Source organism: Heptranchias perlo, chromosome 6, assembly GCF_035084215.1.
Source record: "Heptranchias perlo isolate sHepPer1 chromosome 6, sHepPer1.hap1, whole genome shotgun sequence".
NCBI lineage: Eukaryota > Metazoa > Chordata > Chondrichthyes > Hexanchiformes > Hexanchidae > Heptranchias > Heptranchias perlo.
In genome coordinates, this window is record NC_090330.1 from 28316970 (window position 1) to 28333939 (window position 16970).

The 16970-nt window shown below is 41.4% G+C and overlaps 1 protein-coding gene across 2 annotated transcripts in view; it reads right to left on the reverse strand.

The window, feature by feature from the left end:
• Positions 1-16970, reverse strand: part of LOC137322854 (microtubule-associated tumor suppressor candidate 2-like) — a 434152-nt gene that overhangs the window by 265887 nt on the left and 151295 nt on the right. For both annotated transcript variants that reach the window (XM_067985994.1, XM_067985995.1), the window contains one exon: positions 1079-1325. In XM_067985994.1, coding sequence (XP_067842095.1) covers positions 1079-1325 — 247 coding nt within the window. The remainder of the gene's footprint in view (positions 1-1078; positions 1326-16970) is intronic.

A 16970-nucleotide genomic window follows, 5' to 3' on the forward strand; every position in this document is an offset into this window, starting at 1 on the left:
CCACTGGAAACAGTTTCTCCTTATTTACTCTATCAAAACCCCTCAAAATTTTGAACACCTCTATTAAATCTCCCCTTAACCTTCTCTGCTCTAAAGAGAACAACCCCAGCTTCTCTAATCTCTCCACATAACTGAAGTCCCTCATCCCTGGTACCATTCCAGTAAATCTCCTCTGCACCCTCTCCAAGGCCTGACATCCTTCTTAAAGTGTGGTGCCCAGAATTGGACACAATACTCCAGCTGGGGCCTAACCAGTGATTTATAAAAGTTTAGCACAACTTTCTTGCTTTTGTACTCTATGCCTTTATTCATAAAGCCCAGGATCACATATGCTTTTTTAATAGCCTTATCACCTTCGAAGAGTTGTGTACATAAAGCCCCAGGTCCCTCTGTTCCTGCACCCCTATTAAAATTGTACCATTTAGTTTATATTGCCTCTCCTCATTCTTCCTTCCAAATGCATCACTTCACATTTCTCTGTATTAAATTTCATCTGCCAGTGTCTGCCCATTTCACCAGTTCTCCTGAAATCTGCTACGATCCTCCTCACTGTTTACTACATTTCCAAGTTTCATGTCATCTGCAGACTTTGAAATTATGCCCTGTATACTAAGTCCAGGTCATTAATATAAATCAAAAAGAGCAGTGCGTCTGGGGGACACCACTGCATACTTCCCTCCAGTGTGAAAAACAACCGTTCACCACAACTCTATGCTTTCTGTCCCTTAGCCAATTTCATATCCACACAGCCACTGCCCCTTTAATCCCATGGGCTTTAATTTTGCTAACAAGTTTATTATTTGGTACTTTATCAAATGCCTTTTGAAAGTCCATATACACAACATCAACCGCACGATCCTCATCAACCCTCTCCATTAATTCATCAAAGAACTCAATCAAGTTTATGTGCTGTAAATTCTATGTATTTCCATGGAAGTTAATCTCCCTCACAGCTGCTAACTGTAGGTGTTTTGACAAAAAGTGCAGCAATAATTTGGTATACAAAAAATGGATGCAGGCATGAATCTTCATGTCCAATTAATTCACTGGTCTAATACTACAATGACTGGTTATTTACCTGCAATTTCTTGGCAGCTACCAACTTGTCCTTGAATTTGATGTGCAGTCGAATTTATCGATGATCTCTGGCCCTGGAATGCAAGTCTGCTTTTTGCAGCAGGAAGCCTCGAGATAGCACCTAGACCTAATGGTGGCCTGAGAGTCATAGGTAACCTACGAACACCGGCATGTGGTACAGAGTTCAAGCACTCTTCAGTAACTGAAGCCTGTTCAGAACCAATTAGGTCACGAGCAGGGGTTTCCGTCTGAAAATGAGCAAAAAGAGATAACGTTTTATTTTACCCATTGGCACATAATTTCTATAATTATATTAGTTTAAGTAAACAAGCAAGGTTTGTTTGTCATGTACTGTGTGAAAACGCATCTGACTATAACACCATTTAACAGAATGAACAGACTATCGAATAATGCCCCCGAAACAAACAAACCATAACCATAAAAGTAATTTTTTAGTAACATTTTTTTACATAAAATGTCTTAATTTCACATAATTTTATACTCATAATCAGCACCATGGTTGTCCTGGTGCTTTGCATCTATTGGAATCCATATCTATAAGCATTTTGGGGGCAATTTTAACCCTACCCGCCTGGCGGAATCCAGGTGGGTGGGAAGTTAAAAATGTCCAGGTTACTTACCTGCCCTGGAGCTGCCGGGGCTGACTTTTTGAGATTTTAACCTGCTCAACTGAGCAGGTGGCAAAGGCACCCGCCCAAAGCCGGCAGGTCCTTTTTTACATACACATGTTGGGTCCCGATGATGTCACTGGCACCTGACTGCAATTTTAACCCGGTCGCCTAAGCAGGAAGCCACAGTGAGTTTCCTGCCTGACCAAGGAAAAGGATTGAGGCCAGAAGTGGCCCAAAATGGTACATTTTTTAACTTTCCTGTTTTTCTTTCCGTGTGAGGCCAGGAGGAGCAGGAATTCTCTGTGCCTCACAAGGAAACGTAGGCCTCTCCTACCGTGAACTCATGTCCCCACCCTTCCTTATCACGAAATCCCCGCATGACGGGCCCCGCAGTCGATCCTGCCACTTACCTGGTATCGGCAAGCAGCCTTTGAGTTACGCGATTTTCCGCCACTGCTTTCCCATGTGGGAAGTTGACCAGTGGGATTTAAATGAGCCCTGGCCAGTAAAATTGACCGGGTCTCATTCTGCCACAGGCAGGCGGGAAATTAATCCACTGACAGTTAAAATCTAGGCCTTTTTTTCTGTTTAATAAGCAGGGGATCAGTCAATAATTCTGCATTAACAAATATTACTGTTTTTACAAAATGTCATATTTTTATACTCAGTTAGACTTCCGCATTTGGTAACTATTCTGATGTTACATAGGGTGATTTATGACTCACTTATCTGGCAACTACTATTGTCTGTATAATGAGCTAATCGATGTTCAGGTCCTGACCTTAAACATGACTTAGTATCATTCCTTTCAAGTTTTTAGGTCCCTCAGCAATATAGTTCACTGGTTAAAGCAAGTGTTCTACTATTGTTAAACTATTTCTCAGCAAGGGCAGACAACACTACTCTTCAGTTTTCCATCAATATCAGAAGCAGTGGTTGATGAAGACAATATAAAACTAGCACTGGAACAGATCCTTTCTTCTGCTTGTTTTTACAGTTGTGCACTTTACATATCAGAGCTTTAAGCAATAGGACAGTAGTTTTGCTCATATTTTAAACTGCTCAAAATGGTTGGAAATCCTGTACACTATGGCAAAGAATATTCTGAAAATAACCCATCAACACAGACACAATGTGAAATAAACAATGTGAACCTACCCGTTCCAGTTATCACATTGTCACATTTTTCAAGTCAACATTTTTTCCATTATAAATTTCTTTGTCCTCATTACATGAACAATGTTCACTCATCACACTGATTGTGCAATCCAGCCACAGAGTTCTGCGATCTGACACTGGACCCTCACAATTCTCTCAACATGCTTTCTGAAATTTTTTCCCTCCGCCATTCTTTCCTCAGTAATTGAAATTTCCACATCCAAAATAACAGTGCAACCAAAATAAAAAATTCAAAATATTAAATATTTCACAATAACATGATTACATTTATCCATTGATTTTTTTTTTGCATCCTTTAATGTCTTTATTAAAGTTTTTACTTGAAGGCCTCACCCTATCTCAAAAGCCTGGGCTTGAAGTTGGTACTTTTGTCCGGAGCTGTGATACTCTGAGCTGAATTTGGATTGTGCAGTCTGAGCTTGTGCTGTGTACCATTCAGTCAGTTATACTGAGGAATATATTTTCTAGAAGTTTCTACTCAAAAGTTTTTCAAAATTATTTGAAGAAAATCTAGAGGACAAGTTTTAAAAGTTTTACTGAGGTAGAATTCATATTGAGCTTTTTTTTTTAAACAGAAAGGCGTTTTGTGACATGTGTGTGTGTGTGTGTGTGTGTGTGTGTGTCCATCTGTGTGTGCCTCTGAGAGAGGGAGAAAGAGAGTGAAAGACTGGGGTCAGAGAGAGAGGGAGGAAGAGAGACTGAGGTCAGGGAGAGAGACTGTCAGAGAGAGAGGGGAGTGTGAGAGAGACAGAGAGTGGGGTGTCGTTATTTTTTCAAAAATTGAAGAACACCAGTTGAATTTTGAAGCCAGCTAATTACCTCACCTATGTAGTGCTGATAGTTAGAATCATACAATCATAGAAATTTACAGCACAGAAGGAGGCCATTCGGCCCATCGTGTCTGTGCCGGCCGAAAAGAGCCATCCAGCCCAATCCCACTTTCCAGCATTTGGTCTATAGCCTTGTGGGTTACGACACTTCAAGTGCACATCCAAGCACCTTTTTAAATGCGATGAGGGTTTCTGCCTCTACCACCCTTCCAGGCAATGAGTTTCAGACCCCTAACACCCTCTGGGTGAAAAATAATTTCCTCAGCTCCCCTCAAATCCTTCTACCAATTACTTTAAATCTATGCCCCCTAGTCACAGACCCCTCTGCTGAGGGGAATAGGTCCTTCCTATCCACTCTGTCCAGGCCCCTTATAGTTTTATACACCTCAATTAAATCTCCCCTCAGCTTCCTCTGTTCCAAAGAAAACAACCCCAGCCTATCCAATCTTTCCTCATAGCTAAAATTCTCCACTCCTGGCAACATCCTCTTAAATCTCCTCTATATCGTCTCTAGTGCAATCACATCTTTCCTGAAATGTGGTGACCAGAACTGTACGCAGTACTCTAGCTGTAGCCTAACTAGTGTTTTATACAGTTCTAGCATAACCTCCCTGCTCTTATATTCTATGCCTCAGCTAATAAAGGAAAGTATCCCGTATGCCTTTTTAACCACCGTTATCTACATATCCTGCTACCTTCAGGGATCTGTGGACATGCACTCCAACGTCCGATCACTTCCTCTACACCTCTCAGTATCCTCCCATTTATTGTGTATTCCCTTGCCTTATTTGCCCTCCCCAAATGCATTAGCTCACACTTCTCTAGATTGAATTCCATTTGCCACTTTTCTGGCCATCTGACCAGTCCAATGATATCTTCCTGCAGTCTACAGCTTTCATCCTCACTATCAACCACACGGCCAATTTTTGTATAATCTGCAAACTTCTTAATCATGCCCCCGACATTTAAGTCTAAATCATTAATTATATACCACAAAAAGCAAGGGACCCAATACTGAACCTTGCGAAATCCCACTGGAAACAGCCTTCCAGTCGCAAAAATACCCATCAATCATTACCCTTTGCTTCCTGCCACTGAGCCAATTTTGGATCGAATTTGCCACTTTCCCTTGGATCCCACAGGCTTTTACTTTTCTGACCAGTCTGCCATGTGGGACCTTATCAAAAGCCTTGCTAAAATCCATGTAGATTACATCAAACACATTACCCTCATCGACCCTTCTTGTTACCTTCTCAAAAAATTCAATCAAGTTAGTCAGACAAGACCTTCCCTTAACAAATCCACGCTGACTGTCCTTGATTAATCCATGCCTTTCGAAATGACGATTAATAATGTCCCTCAGAATTGTTTCCAATAATTTGCCCTCCTCTGAGGTTAGGCTGACTGGCCTGTAATTACTCAGTCTATCCCTTTCTTCCTTTTTAAACAACGGTACAACGTTAGCAGTCCTCCAGTCCTCTGGCACCATGGCTGTAGCCGGAGAGGATTGGAAAATGATGGTCAGAGCCTCCGCTATTTCCTCCCTTGCTTCTCTTAACACCATGGGATACATTTCATCCGGGCCTGGTGATTTATCTACTTTCAAAGATGCTAATCTCCTTAATATTTCCTCCCTCACTATGTTTATCCCATCCAATATTTCACACTCCTCCTCCTCAACTACAATCTCTGCATCGTCCCCCTCTTTTGTGAAGACAGACACAGCGTATCCATTAAGAACCATACCCACATCTACCTCCTCCTCACACAGGTTACCTTTTTGGTCTCTAATAGGACCTACTCTTTCCTTAGTTATCCTCTTGCTCTTTATATATTTATAAAACATCTCTGGGTTTTCCTTGATTTTACTTGCCAATATTCTTTCATGCCCTCTCTTTGTTTTCCTAATTTCCTTTTTAATTTCACCCCTGTGCTTTCTATACTCCTTTAGGCTTTCTGCAGTGTTGAGCTCTCAGTATCTGACATAAGCTTCCCTGTTTTCCTTATCCTGCCCTGTATGCTCCTTGACATCCAGGGGGCTCTAGATTTGTGAGTCCCACCCTTTTTCTTTGTGGGAACATATTTGCTCTGAATCCTCGCTATCTCCTCCTTGAATGCCTCCCACTGATTTACTTTTATGTAGCTGTTTCCAGTCCATTTTTCCTAAATGGCTTCTCAGATTAGTAAAATTGGCCTTTCCTCAATTGAAAACTTTTAGTCATGTTCTATCTTTGTCCTTTTCCATAACTACTCTAAATCTAACTGAATTATTGTAAAGAATCTTACAACACCAGGTTATAGTCCAACAATTTTATTTTAAAATCACAAGCTTTCAGAGATTATCTCCTTCGTCAGGTGAGTAGTGAATGAGCATTCACTACTCACCTGACGAAGGAGATAATCTACGAAAGCTTCTGATTTTAAAATAAAATTGTTGGACTATAACCTGGTGTTGTAAGATTCCTTACATTTGTCCACCCCAGTCCATCACCGGCATCTCCACATCATAACTGAATTATGACCACTATCACCAAAATGTTCGAAAAGGCTCACACCTGTGAGATAGATAATCTAATTTCTAATGAGACAGATGGAAAGACACAAGTAGACAGAAGGACAGACAAGCTTCTTTCCTCTTTCTAATTTGGTTTCTTGTTTTTAAAAAAGATGAATATTGACAGGAAACAACGCCTCATTGAGGGAAGCAGATAGAAAATAAGGGGAGGAGGGGGTGCGGTGGATGGAAACTGGTTATTTAATGAGTCCCTGTTGGGTCAGCCAGCTGGATATAGCAACAATATAGGCGAGGCTGTAAGCACAGCTAGTGTGGGATGTGAAAAACAATCACATTGGCACAGTAATGAGTTCTTTGTAATTCAAGTTAAGGAATATTGATAGAAAAAGCTTCTAGGTCACGGTAGACTGCATTGTGATGCTCCTTCTATCAATGTGCTGTAAGCTCAATTACAGAGACGCCCTCGTTACTGTATCAATGTGAATTTTTCCCCTTCCCACACAAGCTGCTTGTGGCTTTCCTTATGCTGTTATATCTATCTGGCTGGCCCAATAGAGACACACATTAAATGAATCAGCCACATTTGCACATGGTTATGCTGTACATTGGAGTAGAAATCGCTTGGAACGCGAACCAACACTGCTCGCCGCTCCATAGATTTATGCTAACCCACTAACTTAAGTCTTTTCGTCAACCACTTCCACTAATAGGAAGCGGAGAAGAGCGCGGCGTCAGTTCAGGCAAAGCTAGGACACTGGGAGAAGCGAGAGGATCGATCCCTCCCCTTGATCAACCAGATCGCAGCATTTTTGACAGCTGCGTTCACTGTCTGCAGGCTTGGAACGTGAAAACCGGGAAGTGAAAGGTACAACATTTTAAATCAATGTAAAAACAGTTACAGACTGTGAAAAGAGAGAGGATAAGAAATAATTGAATTATATAAAAGAGACAGAGGGGAAAAGTAAAAAAAAAAATTTTAAATTTTTTTTAATGACCAAAAATTATTAAAATAAAGAGTAATAAGACACATTTTTAAAAGTTAATTTTTAGTTGTTTGACAGTCATTAAGCCGTACCGCTTTAAAACTTACTTTAGACCTGATATTTTTAAGCGTACCCATTTGGTGGCGTTATTAGTTACTTTCCAGCTGGGCAGATAAGCAAGTTTGCACTTTTTCAATGATTTCTCTGATCGCAGCGTGTGATGTCCCTTTAATTCAAAGCTGCCATTTCGTTGGCGAACCACCAGGAGCAAATTCCGGATTTCCAGGTTTCACTGTGCATGTGCGAATGCCAGAACTCGCTCCTCCATTTCGCCACTAACAATGTAAAGCGCTGTTGAGCTCACCGTCATTTCAGGAGCGATTTCTGTCCCAACGTGTGCTCTGATTTCCGTTGAAACGTAAAGTACCACTGCTAATATGCAGATACACAGAAACTCTTACACATTGTGCAAGCGTCTACTCATGCATGGTGGTGCTCTGAATTTCAGAAAAAAATTGAAGCACTCACTATGTGTAGCAAACATAATTTGGTTGTAAACACATTGGGCATGATTTTCACCCGGAGCCAGATACCCCACGCGACCGCAGATATTCGTGTGGGGAACCCGGAAACGAGTTGAGTACGTCGCACTCTGCGATCGCAACTCAACAGAAGGTGAGTATTTGGTCTTCCAGGTTTCCCATGCGCCAGGCAGCCACATTGACAGGCTGGCTACCTGTTGGCAGTGAAAGGCGTTGCAAATCAGAGAGGGGGGAGGGAGAGATCATCGGTACTGCAAAAAATCGGAAATGGGGGGGGGGGGGGCGGTAGGATGACATCGAGGGATCCAGCCAGCATCAGGGAGCGGTGGGGGGAGGGGTCAGCCAGTTACGACATCGGTGGGGGGGGGGGTCAGCCAGTGACAACATCTTGGGAGGGGGGGGGTCAGCCAGCATCGGGGATCGGGGGGTTCAGTCAACAACGACATCGTGGGTCCAGATAGCATCGGGGATCGGTCCAGCATCGGTTGGGGGAGGAGGTGCGATTGGCCGATCGCAAGGGTCCTGTCAGCTAGGTGAGCTTGTTGGGCCTGAATGAAGCACTCCTGCTCCTCCGGGCACACAAGCAGTGCAATAAATGCACTCCCCTCATGGATCCAGCCCTTCCACCTGCTTTCCCCTGATGTGAATTGGAAGTGATGGGAAACCTGAACAGGTAAGGTTAAATTCATTTAAGTTTTCCAATAGGAAAAATATTAAGTACCTCAAGTATTTCAATAAGGTACATTGCCCCTTTAAGTATCGGCATGCCGGGTTTAAGTGAGGGTGGGACTTCCTGGTATCTGTTGTGCACACGCATACAAACCTGCCTGGGTTAAATTCAGAAGTGGCCGCGTTGGAGCCGGAATGCGGTCCTGCTACAAGAAGTTATTATTTTAACTTCCCATCTGCCCCCAACCCACTTATTCTTGGGGGTTAAAATGACCCCCATTATAACTTCACTCATGAGGACAAGGACCTCATTTCAATGTGTGGCATTATTTTACACACTAGAATCTGGGGCATTGTGTCAGCTCAATCTGTTATACAGGAAGCAAAACAGCTGTTGTAGTGGTGGTGCCAGACTAGCACCTGAGGTGGGTGCCAGTGAAGGAGATGCAGCCAAATCAGAGTGAGAAGTCACACCTTCAGACTTTAATTTTTGCATCAGTAACAAGTGAGATTACCAATTTCTGATGAACAATGAGAGGTTTTGCACTATGTACCTGGGTCCTCTAGGACTTAATTTGAGACTCACAAACACATTACACCTGGAAGCCTTATACAAAAGCACCTTTCATTCCATCATACTGGATTGGATTGAAGCTCAAACTCAGAAATGAAATGAGATCATGCTATCGAACTGTACAGATTTTTTAAAAACTGCAAATGCTGGAAATCTGAAAAGAGAACAAAATATTAGAAATATATAAGAGGTCCATCAATGTCTGAAAAGGAAAAAAAGTTTCTCTGTCTGTTTCTAGCATTTTCTGCTTTTATTTTTGCTATGGTACTGTGTAATCTATTCACCTTCAGTATTCAATACATTTGTGGATAATTTAAAACATTAAGTAGTATTTGAACTAATAAACCTTTAGATGGAGTGAGCAGAGAAAATTGCAACAGCAGGATACTACAAATATTTCAATGAACTACGAACCTTGGGCTCAATTTTGAAATGGTGATGGGTTGGCAGCAGGGGGCGGGGGGGAGGGGGGGGTGAAGGTGCGCGTGGCAAACCCGAATTAAAAAAAACTTACCTTTTCCGACATGATCGCGATGTAATTGATGGTAATAAAAGTTCTTTCCAGGTTTCGCGCCCGGCAGCCAGCCTGATTGACAGGCTAGCTGTCGACAGGAACTGCAACATCGATGTGGGGTGGCGGGGGGGGAGAGAAAGAGAGAGAGTGAGATGTCATTCGGGGCTGAAACAGAGAGTGGAGGGCGCTGAAGATCGGGGGGGGGAGAGGGGAAGATCGGGAGGGGAGAGGGGAAGAACGGGGGGGAGAGAGGGGAAGAACAGGGGGGGAGAGAGGGGAAGAACGGGGGGAGAGGGGAGATGGGGGGAGGGAGATTGGGGGGAGGGAGATCGGGGGGGAAAGGGAGATCTGGGGGGAGAGGGAGATCGGCGGGGGGGAGGGAGATCGGGGGGGGAGGGAGATCGTGGGGGGAGACATCGGGGTCTGAGAGTGACATCGGAGAGGGAGACATCGGGGGGGGGGAGAGGGGGACATTAGACATCGGAACGGGGGATGCAGGTGGCATTGGCGGAAAGATAGCGTTATTTTGTTTTTTAACTTTGTGCAATGGTTTTTTATTTAAATTATTTTGTTTATTTTTTCCTGGTTTCACCAGACGTGAATTGGAAGCCAAGGGAAAGCCACCCAGATAAGTTTAAAATCGTTTTAACTATCAACTATGTCAGAAATAAAGTACCTTAACTACCTCAATGAGGTACATTTGGTTCTTTAACTATCATCCCGCCAGCTCTAATTGTCGGCGGGACTTCCGCATTCAGGAAGCGCACGCGCACACAGGCACTTCTGTGGGAAACAGAGAAAACATAGAAACATAGAGACTAGGAGTAGGAGTAGGCCATTTGGCCCTTTGAGGCTGCTCCGCCATTCAATATGATCATGGCTGATCCTCTATCTCAATACCATATTCCCGCTCTCTCCTCATACCCCTTGATGCTTTTTGTTTCTAGAAATCTATCTAGCTCCTTCTTAAATATATTCAGTGACTTGGCCTCCACAGCCTTGTGTGGTGGAGAATTCCACAGGTTCACCCTCCTCTGAGTGAAGAAACTTCTCCTCATCTCAGTCCTAAATGTCCTACCCCGTATCCTGAGACTGTGACCCCTTGTTCTGGACCCCCCAGCCAGGGGAAACATCCTCCCTGCATCCAGTCTGTCCAGCCCTGTCAGAATTTTATATGTTTCGATGAGATCCCCTCTCATTCTTCTAAACTCGAGTGAATACAGGCCGAGTCGACCCAATCTCTCCTCATACGACAGTCCTGCCATCCCAGGAATCAGTCTGGTGAACCTTCGCTGTACTTCCTCCATGGCAAGTATATCCTTTCTTAGGTAAGGAGACCAAAACTGCACACAATACTCCAGGTGTGGTCTCACCAAGGCCCTGCATGTCTGCAGTAAGACATCCTTGCTCCTGTACTCAAATCCTCTTGCAATGATGGCCAACATACCATTTGCCTTCCTAACTGTTTGCTGCACCTGCATGTTTACTTTCAGTGACCAGTGTACAAGGACACCCAGGTCCCTTTGTACATCAACATTTCCCAATCTATCACCATTTAAATAATACTCTGCTTTTCTTCTTTTCTTTCCGAAGTGGATAACTTCACATTTATCCACATTATACTGCATCTGCCAGGTATTTGCCCACTCACTCAACTTGTCTAAATCGCCTTGAAGCCTCTTTGCATCCTCCTCATAACTCACAATCCTACCTAGTTTTGTGTTGTCAGCAAACTTGGAAATATTACATTTGGTTCCCTCATCCAAATCATTGATATATATTGTGAATAGCTGGGTCCCAAGCACTGATCCCTGCGGTACCCCACTAGTCACCGCCTGCCACCCCGAAAAAGGCCCATTTATTCCTACTCTCTATTTCCTGTCCGTTAACCAATTTTCAATCCATGCCAGTATATTACCGCCAATCCGATGTGCTTCAATTTTGCACTCTAACCTCTTATGTGGGACTTTATCAAAGGCCTTCTGAAAATCCAAATAAACTACATCCACTGGTTCTCCCTTATCTATTCTACCAGTTACATCCTCAAAAAACTCCAGTAGGTTTGTCAAACATGATTTCCCTTTCATAAATCCATGTTGACTTTGTCTAATCCCATTAATATTTTCTAAGTGTCCTGTTATCACATCCTTTATAATAGACTCTAGCATTTTCCCTACTACTGATGTTGGGCTAACCGGTCTGTAGTTTCCTGTTTTCTCTCTCCCTCCTTTTTTAAATAGTGGGGTTACATTTGCCACCCTCCAATCTGCAGGGACTGTTCCATAATCTATAGAATTTTGGAAAATGACAACTAATTCATCCACTATTTCCATGGCTACCTCTTTTAGTACTCTGGGATGCAGATTATCAGGCTCCGGGGATTTATCAGCTTTCAGTCCCCCTAATTTCTCCAGCACTATTTTTTTCATAATACTAATTTCCTTTAATTCCTCTTTCTCACTAGTCCCTTGGTTCCCTAGCATTTCTGGGACGTTATTTATGTCCTCTTCCGTGAAGACAGAACCAAAGTATTTGTTTAATTCCTCTGCCATTTCCCTGTTCCCCATTATAAATTCTCCCGTTTCTGAATGTAAGGGACCTACATTTGTCTTCACTAATCTTTTTCTTTTTACATACTTATAGAAGCTTTTACAGTCCACTTTTATGTTTCTTGCAAGTTTACTCTCATGCTCTATTTTTTCTCCTCTTAATCAATCTCTTGGTCCTTTTTTGCTGAATTCTAAACTGCTCCCAATCCTCAGGCTTGCTTCTTTTTCTGGCAACTTTATATGACTCCTCTTTGGATTTAATACTATCCTTAATTTCTTTTGTTAGCCATGGTTGGGCCGCTTTTCCTTTTGTGTTTTTGTGCCAGAAAGGAATGTAAAATTGTTGCAATTCATGCATTCGTTCCTTAAATGTTAGCCATTGCCTATCCACCATCATGCCTTTTAATGAAGCTTCCCAATCTATCATAGCCAACTCACTCCTCATACCTTTGTAGTTTCTTTTGTTTAGATTTAGGACCCTAGTTTCGGATTGTACTATTTCAATTTCCAACTTAATGAAGAATTCTATCATGTTATGGTCACTCTTCCCTAAAGGACCCCGCACAACAAGATTATTAATTAGCCCCTTCTCATTGCACAATACCCAGTCTAGGATAGCCTGTTCCCTGGTTAGCTCCTCAACATATTGTCTAAAAAACCATCTCGTACACACCCCAGGAATTCATCCTCCACAGTATTAGTGCTAATTTGGTTTGGCCAGTCTATATGTAGATTAAAGTCACCCATGATTACTATAGTCCCCTTGTTACATGCATCTCTAATTTCCTGTTTGATGCCATTCCTTACATTACCACTACTGTTTGGAGGCCTATAGACAACTTCCACCAGTGTTTTCTGCCCCTTGGTGCTTCTTAACTCCACCCAGACTGATTCTACATCTTGATTTTCTGAGCCAATATCTTTTCTCACTATTGCTCTGATTTTGTCCTTTACTAACAATGCCACCTCACCTCCTTTTCCTTTTTGCCTGTCCTTCCTAAATATCGAATACCCTTGGATATTCAGCTCCCCGCCTTGGTCACCCTGCAGCCATGTCTCCGTAATTGCAATTATATTGTATCCGTTTACATCTATTTGAGCTGTTAATTCATCTACCTTATTACGAATGCTTCGTGCATTCAGATACAGTGCCTTTAGATCTGTCTTTTTACCATTTTTAGACATCTTAACATTTTTTTGTACTATGGCCCTATTTGACTTAATACCATTTTTTCTTACCTGGACCCTATTTGTTAGTGCACTCTAAACCCGGAAGTCGGCAGGTTGAATCCGGCTTCCTCATGGATTGGGATTTTCCCGATTTTTGCAGCCCCCCCCCCACCCCCAACGCACCCGCAATTTGATTTGAAAATTGAGGCCCTTAAGTATAATGTTGTCAATCCTTTGATATATTGAATTGCTACTCTGGGTTTTAGTAACAAAGACTGGCTTCCCAATTTGATGGTCATTAGTTAGAGTCCATCAAATTCATTTTTCATAATTGTTGGGAATTTGGTTGTCATTATTGGATGCTCACCAATAATGTCCTTTGAAATTTTTCTGTATGACAATTATTCAGCTTAGCTGTATGTAATGGAGGCTGTCTTTTTAAATCATGCACTTGATTTTATAAAATCACAAAACATCGAACTTGCTGGTTCAGACCTGAATTAATATAACACTGAAGTGTATGAGCACCAGCAGGTTGATCCGAAATGCATAAAAATATAGGTATTGACAGAGAAGACGTTTGAAGCTCAGATAGATATAAAGACACTGGAAAAAAAATGGACCCAGCACCAAGCTTTTAATGTTGCTGGCAAAGTTTAGTGTTTATTTGAAAGGAACTGTTTATTTTCTAGCCAAGATAATATAATTACTTGCAAGAATGGGGGAGGGGTATAAAGAGAAAAGGAGATTCAATCCATCCATCTACCTCATTCCTCAATCAGGAGCCACACTAACCATCCTTTCCCCTCTGCTTCCATATCCCTTTACTTCCTATGGTATTAGGAAACTTTTCAGTTCCTTTTTGAACGTTTTGACTGAGTTAGCATCTATTGAGCCACCATCCAAGGAGTCAGTATCGACCGTGTCATTACTCAGTGAGTCAGAATCTACTGATTCAGCATTCAGAGTTACCATTTAGAGAAGCAGGTTTTCCTGTGATTTGCACCCAGAGACCATTTATTATCCGGGCACAAAGGGGCAGAGACCCATAATGCCAGGTTTCCACCTACTTTAAAATGCCTCAAGATTTCTGAATGTGCCAGGAGATAAACTAAGGATAGTGTCACAGAGTCATCCTTCACCAAGTCAGCATCCACTGACTGAGCATCTAATGGATCAGCATTCAATGAGTCATCATTCACTAAGTTAGCATCAGCTGAGTCAGCATCTAATGATATTAATTCAATGACTCATTGCTTATTTGAGTCAGCATTCACTGCATGAGCATCTACTGAGTCAACATCCATAGAATCATCATTGAGTTGTCATTCACTCAACCAGCATTCATTGAGTCTTCATTCACTGACTCATTAATCACTGCAAAGTTAAACATTGAGTCAGCAGCAACCGAGTCAGCATTTACTGAGTCAGCAATCACTGAGCTAAGTGACAATCAAATCCATAAATTAGCACCTTCAACAAATAATGTAAAGAAGCCTCACTGAAATCATATTTGTGAACTTAACCCCTATAACTACAAATTTCTTGCCTAAAACCTTAATGTTACGTTTAGGGACTTTTAATCATTTTTCCACAGAAAAGATTTGGAATAAAGAGTTACATATAAGGGTACAGTTTTAAAGCAAAATATATTCATACAAATTTTTTAAAAAGCAACTGAAACAAAATGTAGTTAAATAATAATGAGCTATACTTTGAAGTTGTTTTCCCCAAAGACTGTAGACAATGAATAATTTGTTAGCCTATCTCAGTATATTGGTAAATATCTCACGCCCATTCTGTTGGGAGAACCCTGGTCCTGGGCACTCAGTAGGAGTTTTCTGGCATAGGTCCTCCTTCGGTTTGTGAACGGAGGGAGATTAAAAAAAGAGACAAAGGTACACACAGTCAGGTTTTTTTAAACCAAAGGTTGTGAGGGTAAGGTTTCAAGGCAGGAGGGTAGTTAGAAGTTATTTTAAGTCAAGCAAGACTGATATGGGAAATGTAGCATGTTCAGTTTTATATTAAATAAAGACAAGTTGTACTGATTGAACTAAATGAGTCCGATCATAACTGTTTCTCTGTATGTTCACTTGCTGTGAAATAAAGCAGCTGAAGTGATTTGTATGTGATCTCATCTTGCTAAGTGCTTTCTTGACCAGCCTTCAAAAGGATTAGAGACATCCTTCACCATATAATCATGTCTGTTATCTTTAGCTGGCAGTGACTATATATCTTATAGGACCAAGCACTGCATAAAGCATTATTTGATCAAATAAAATTGAACTCTTGTGTGATGGTTTGAAAAGAACTGAGATGTTAATTCTTTTCATGTTGTTAATTCAGTTTTTCACATAGCTATAGTTGAAGACTCACTGATTGCATATTCAATTTCTATCACAGATATTAACTGTTTTGTAGAAATATATATATATGGCCTCATGCAGACATCCCAGTTACTCATGGGAACATTTCCTATGTAGTTGAACATTTCATATGCACTATCCATTTTTTTTAAAGGAGAAAGGAGACTTTGGTATCTTGTTAGGTATCAAGGGAAGATCAGTAAGAATGATGATTAGAACTACACATGAAAGCAGTGATGTTAATTCTAAGGCAAATTTTTCATAGAACTCTGGGCCCAAAACTTTGCCTTCCTACTTTGGGCCCAAGAGACTTTTTCCAGTGATGTGGGAGAATCCAACACTTCTTTCTTTGAAGCAAATATTACGCTTAGCGAGTACCGTCAGAAGGTTGCATGAGAGGTGCATATGTATGTGAGCCCCTATTTGTCTGATGCAGTCCTCAGGTGCGTGATTTCCTCCAGACTTTTTTCTGGCCTCTTGCCACTTCCTGGAGAATTGAATCATAATTTAACCCTCACCCCGAATAAATCACTCTCATTTTAATCTCATAGTAATATATAGGGCCAGGATGAGCATTGTGTCACTTATACAGGACAGGGACTACTTCTAGCACCTGTGATATGACATTATAGAGAATGCTGTTTTATACTCCAAATGTGATGTAAGTTGGAGTTGTAAGTTGGAGTTACATCAATTACTTGTAAAATTAAAATAGTGGCATCATGTAGAAGCTGGCACAGCAACCCTGTGGCCTCTTCTCATGCAGACCTCCTCACAGAGATCTTCATTATATCTGCGTTTCCTATGAATTCTTTAGATGGGAGGGGTAATATTTTGGAGGATACATTCTCTTCAAAAACTGCCTCAGTCTCTTTTCCTCCACCCCACAGCAGTAACAAAAGCTTAAAGATAAAAGAAACAGGAAATGAGTGTAAAGGCCAGAATAGAGTAAGTAATAAAGATAATATAAACGGTCAAGGAACAAATACAGTTATAAAACAGAAGTATAAAAGGACTGTTAAAAATAAAGTAAAAGGAACAACTATTAAAGATGAATTAACTGCCTGTACAGCTACGTAAAGAAAAGGACTGGTAACTAAATATTGCAGGTCATAACATAATCAGAAAGGATAGGGAAGGAAGGGGGTGGCGTAGCTGTACTAATTAGAGATAATATAATGGCAGTAGAAAAAAGGGACATAACTAACAGAATCCATATGGATTGAAATAAAAGATAAGGGATCAATCAGACTAATAGGACATAGTACAGACCACCTAATAGTGGAAAGGAGGTGGAGGAAGAAATATGTAAGCAAATATGTGAATTGAGTAAAGAATATAGAATAATAATCATGGGATTTTTTTAAACT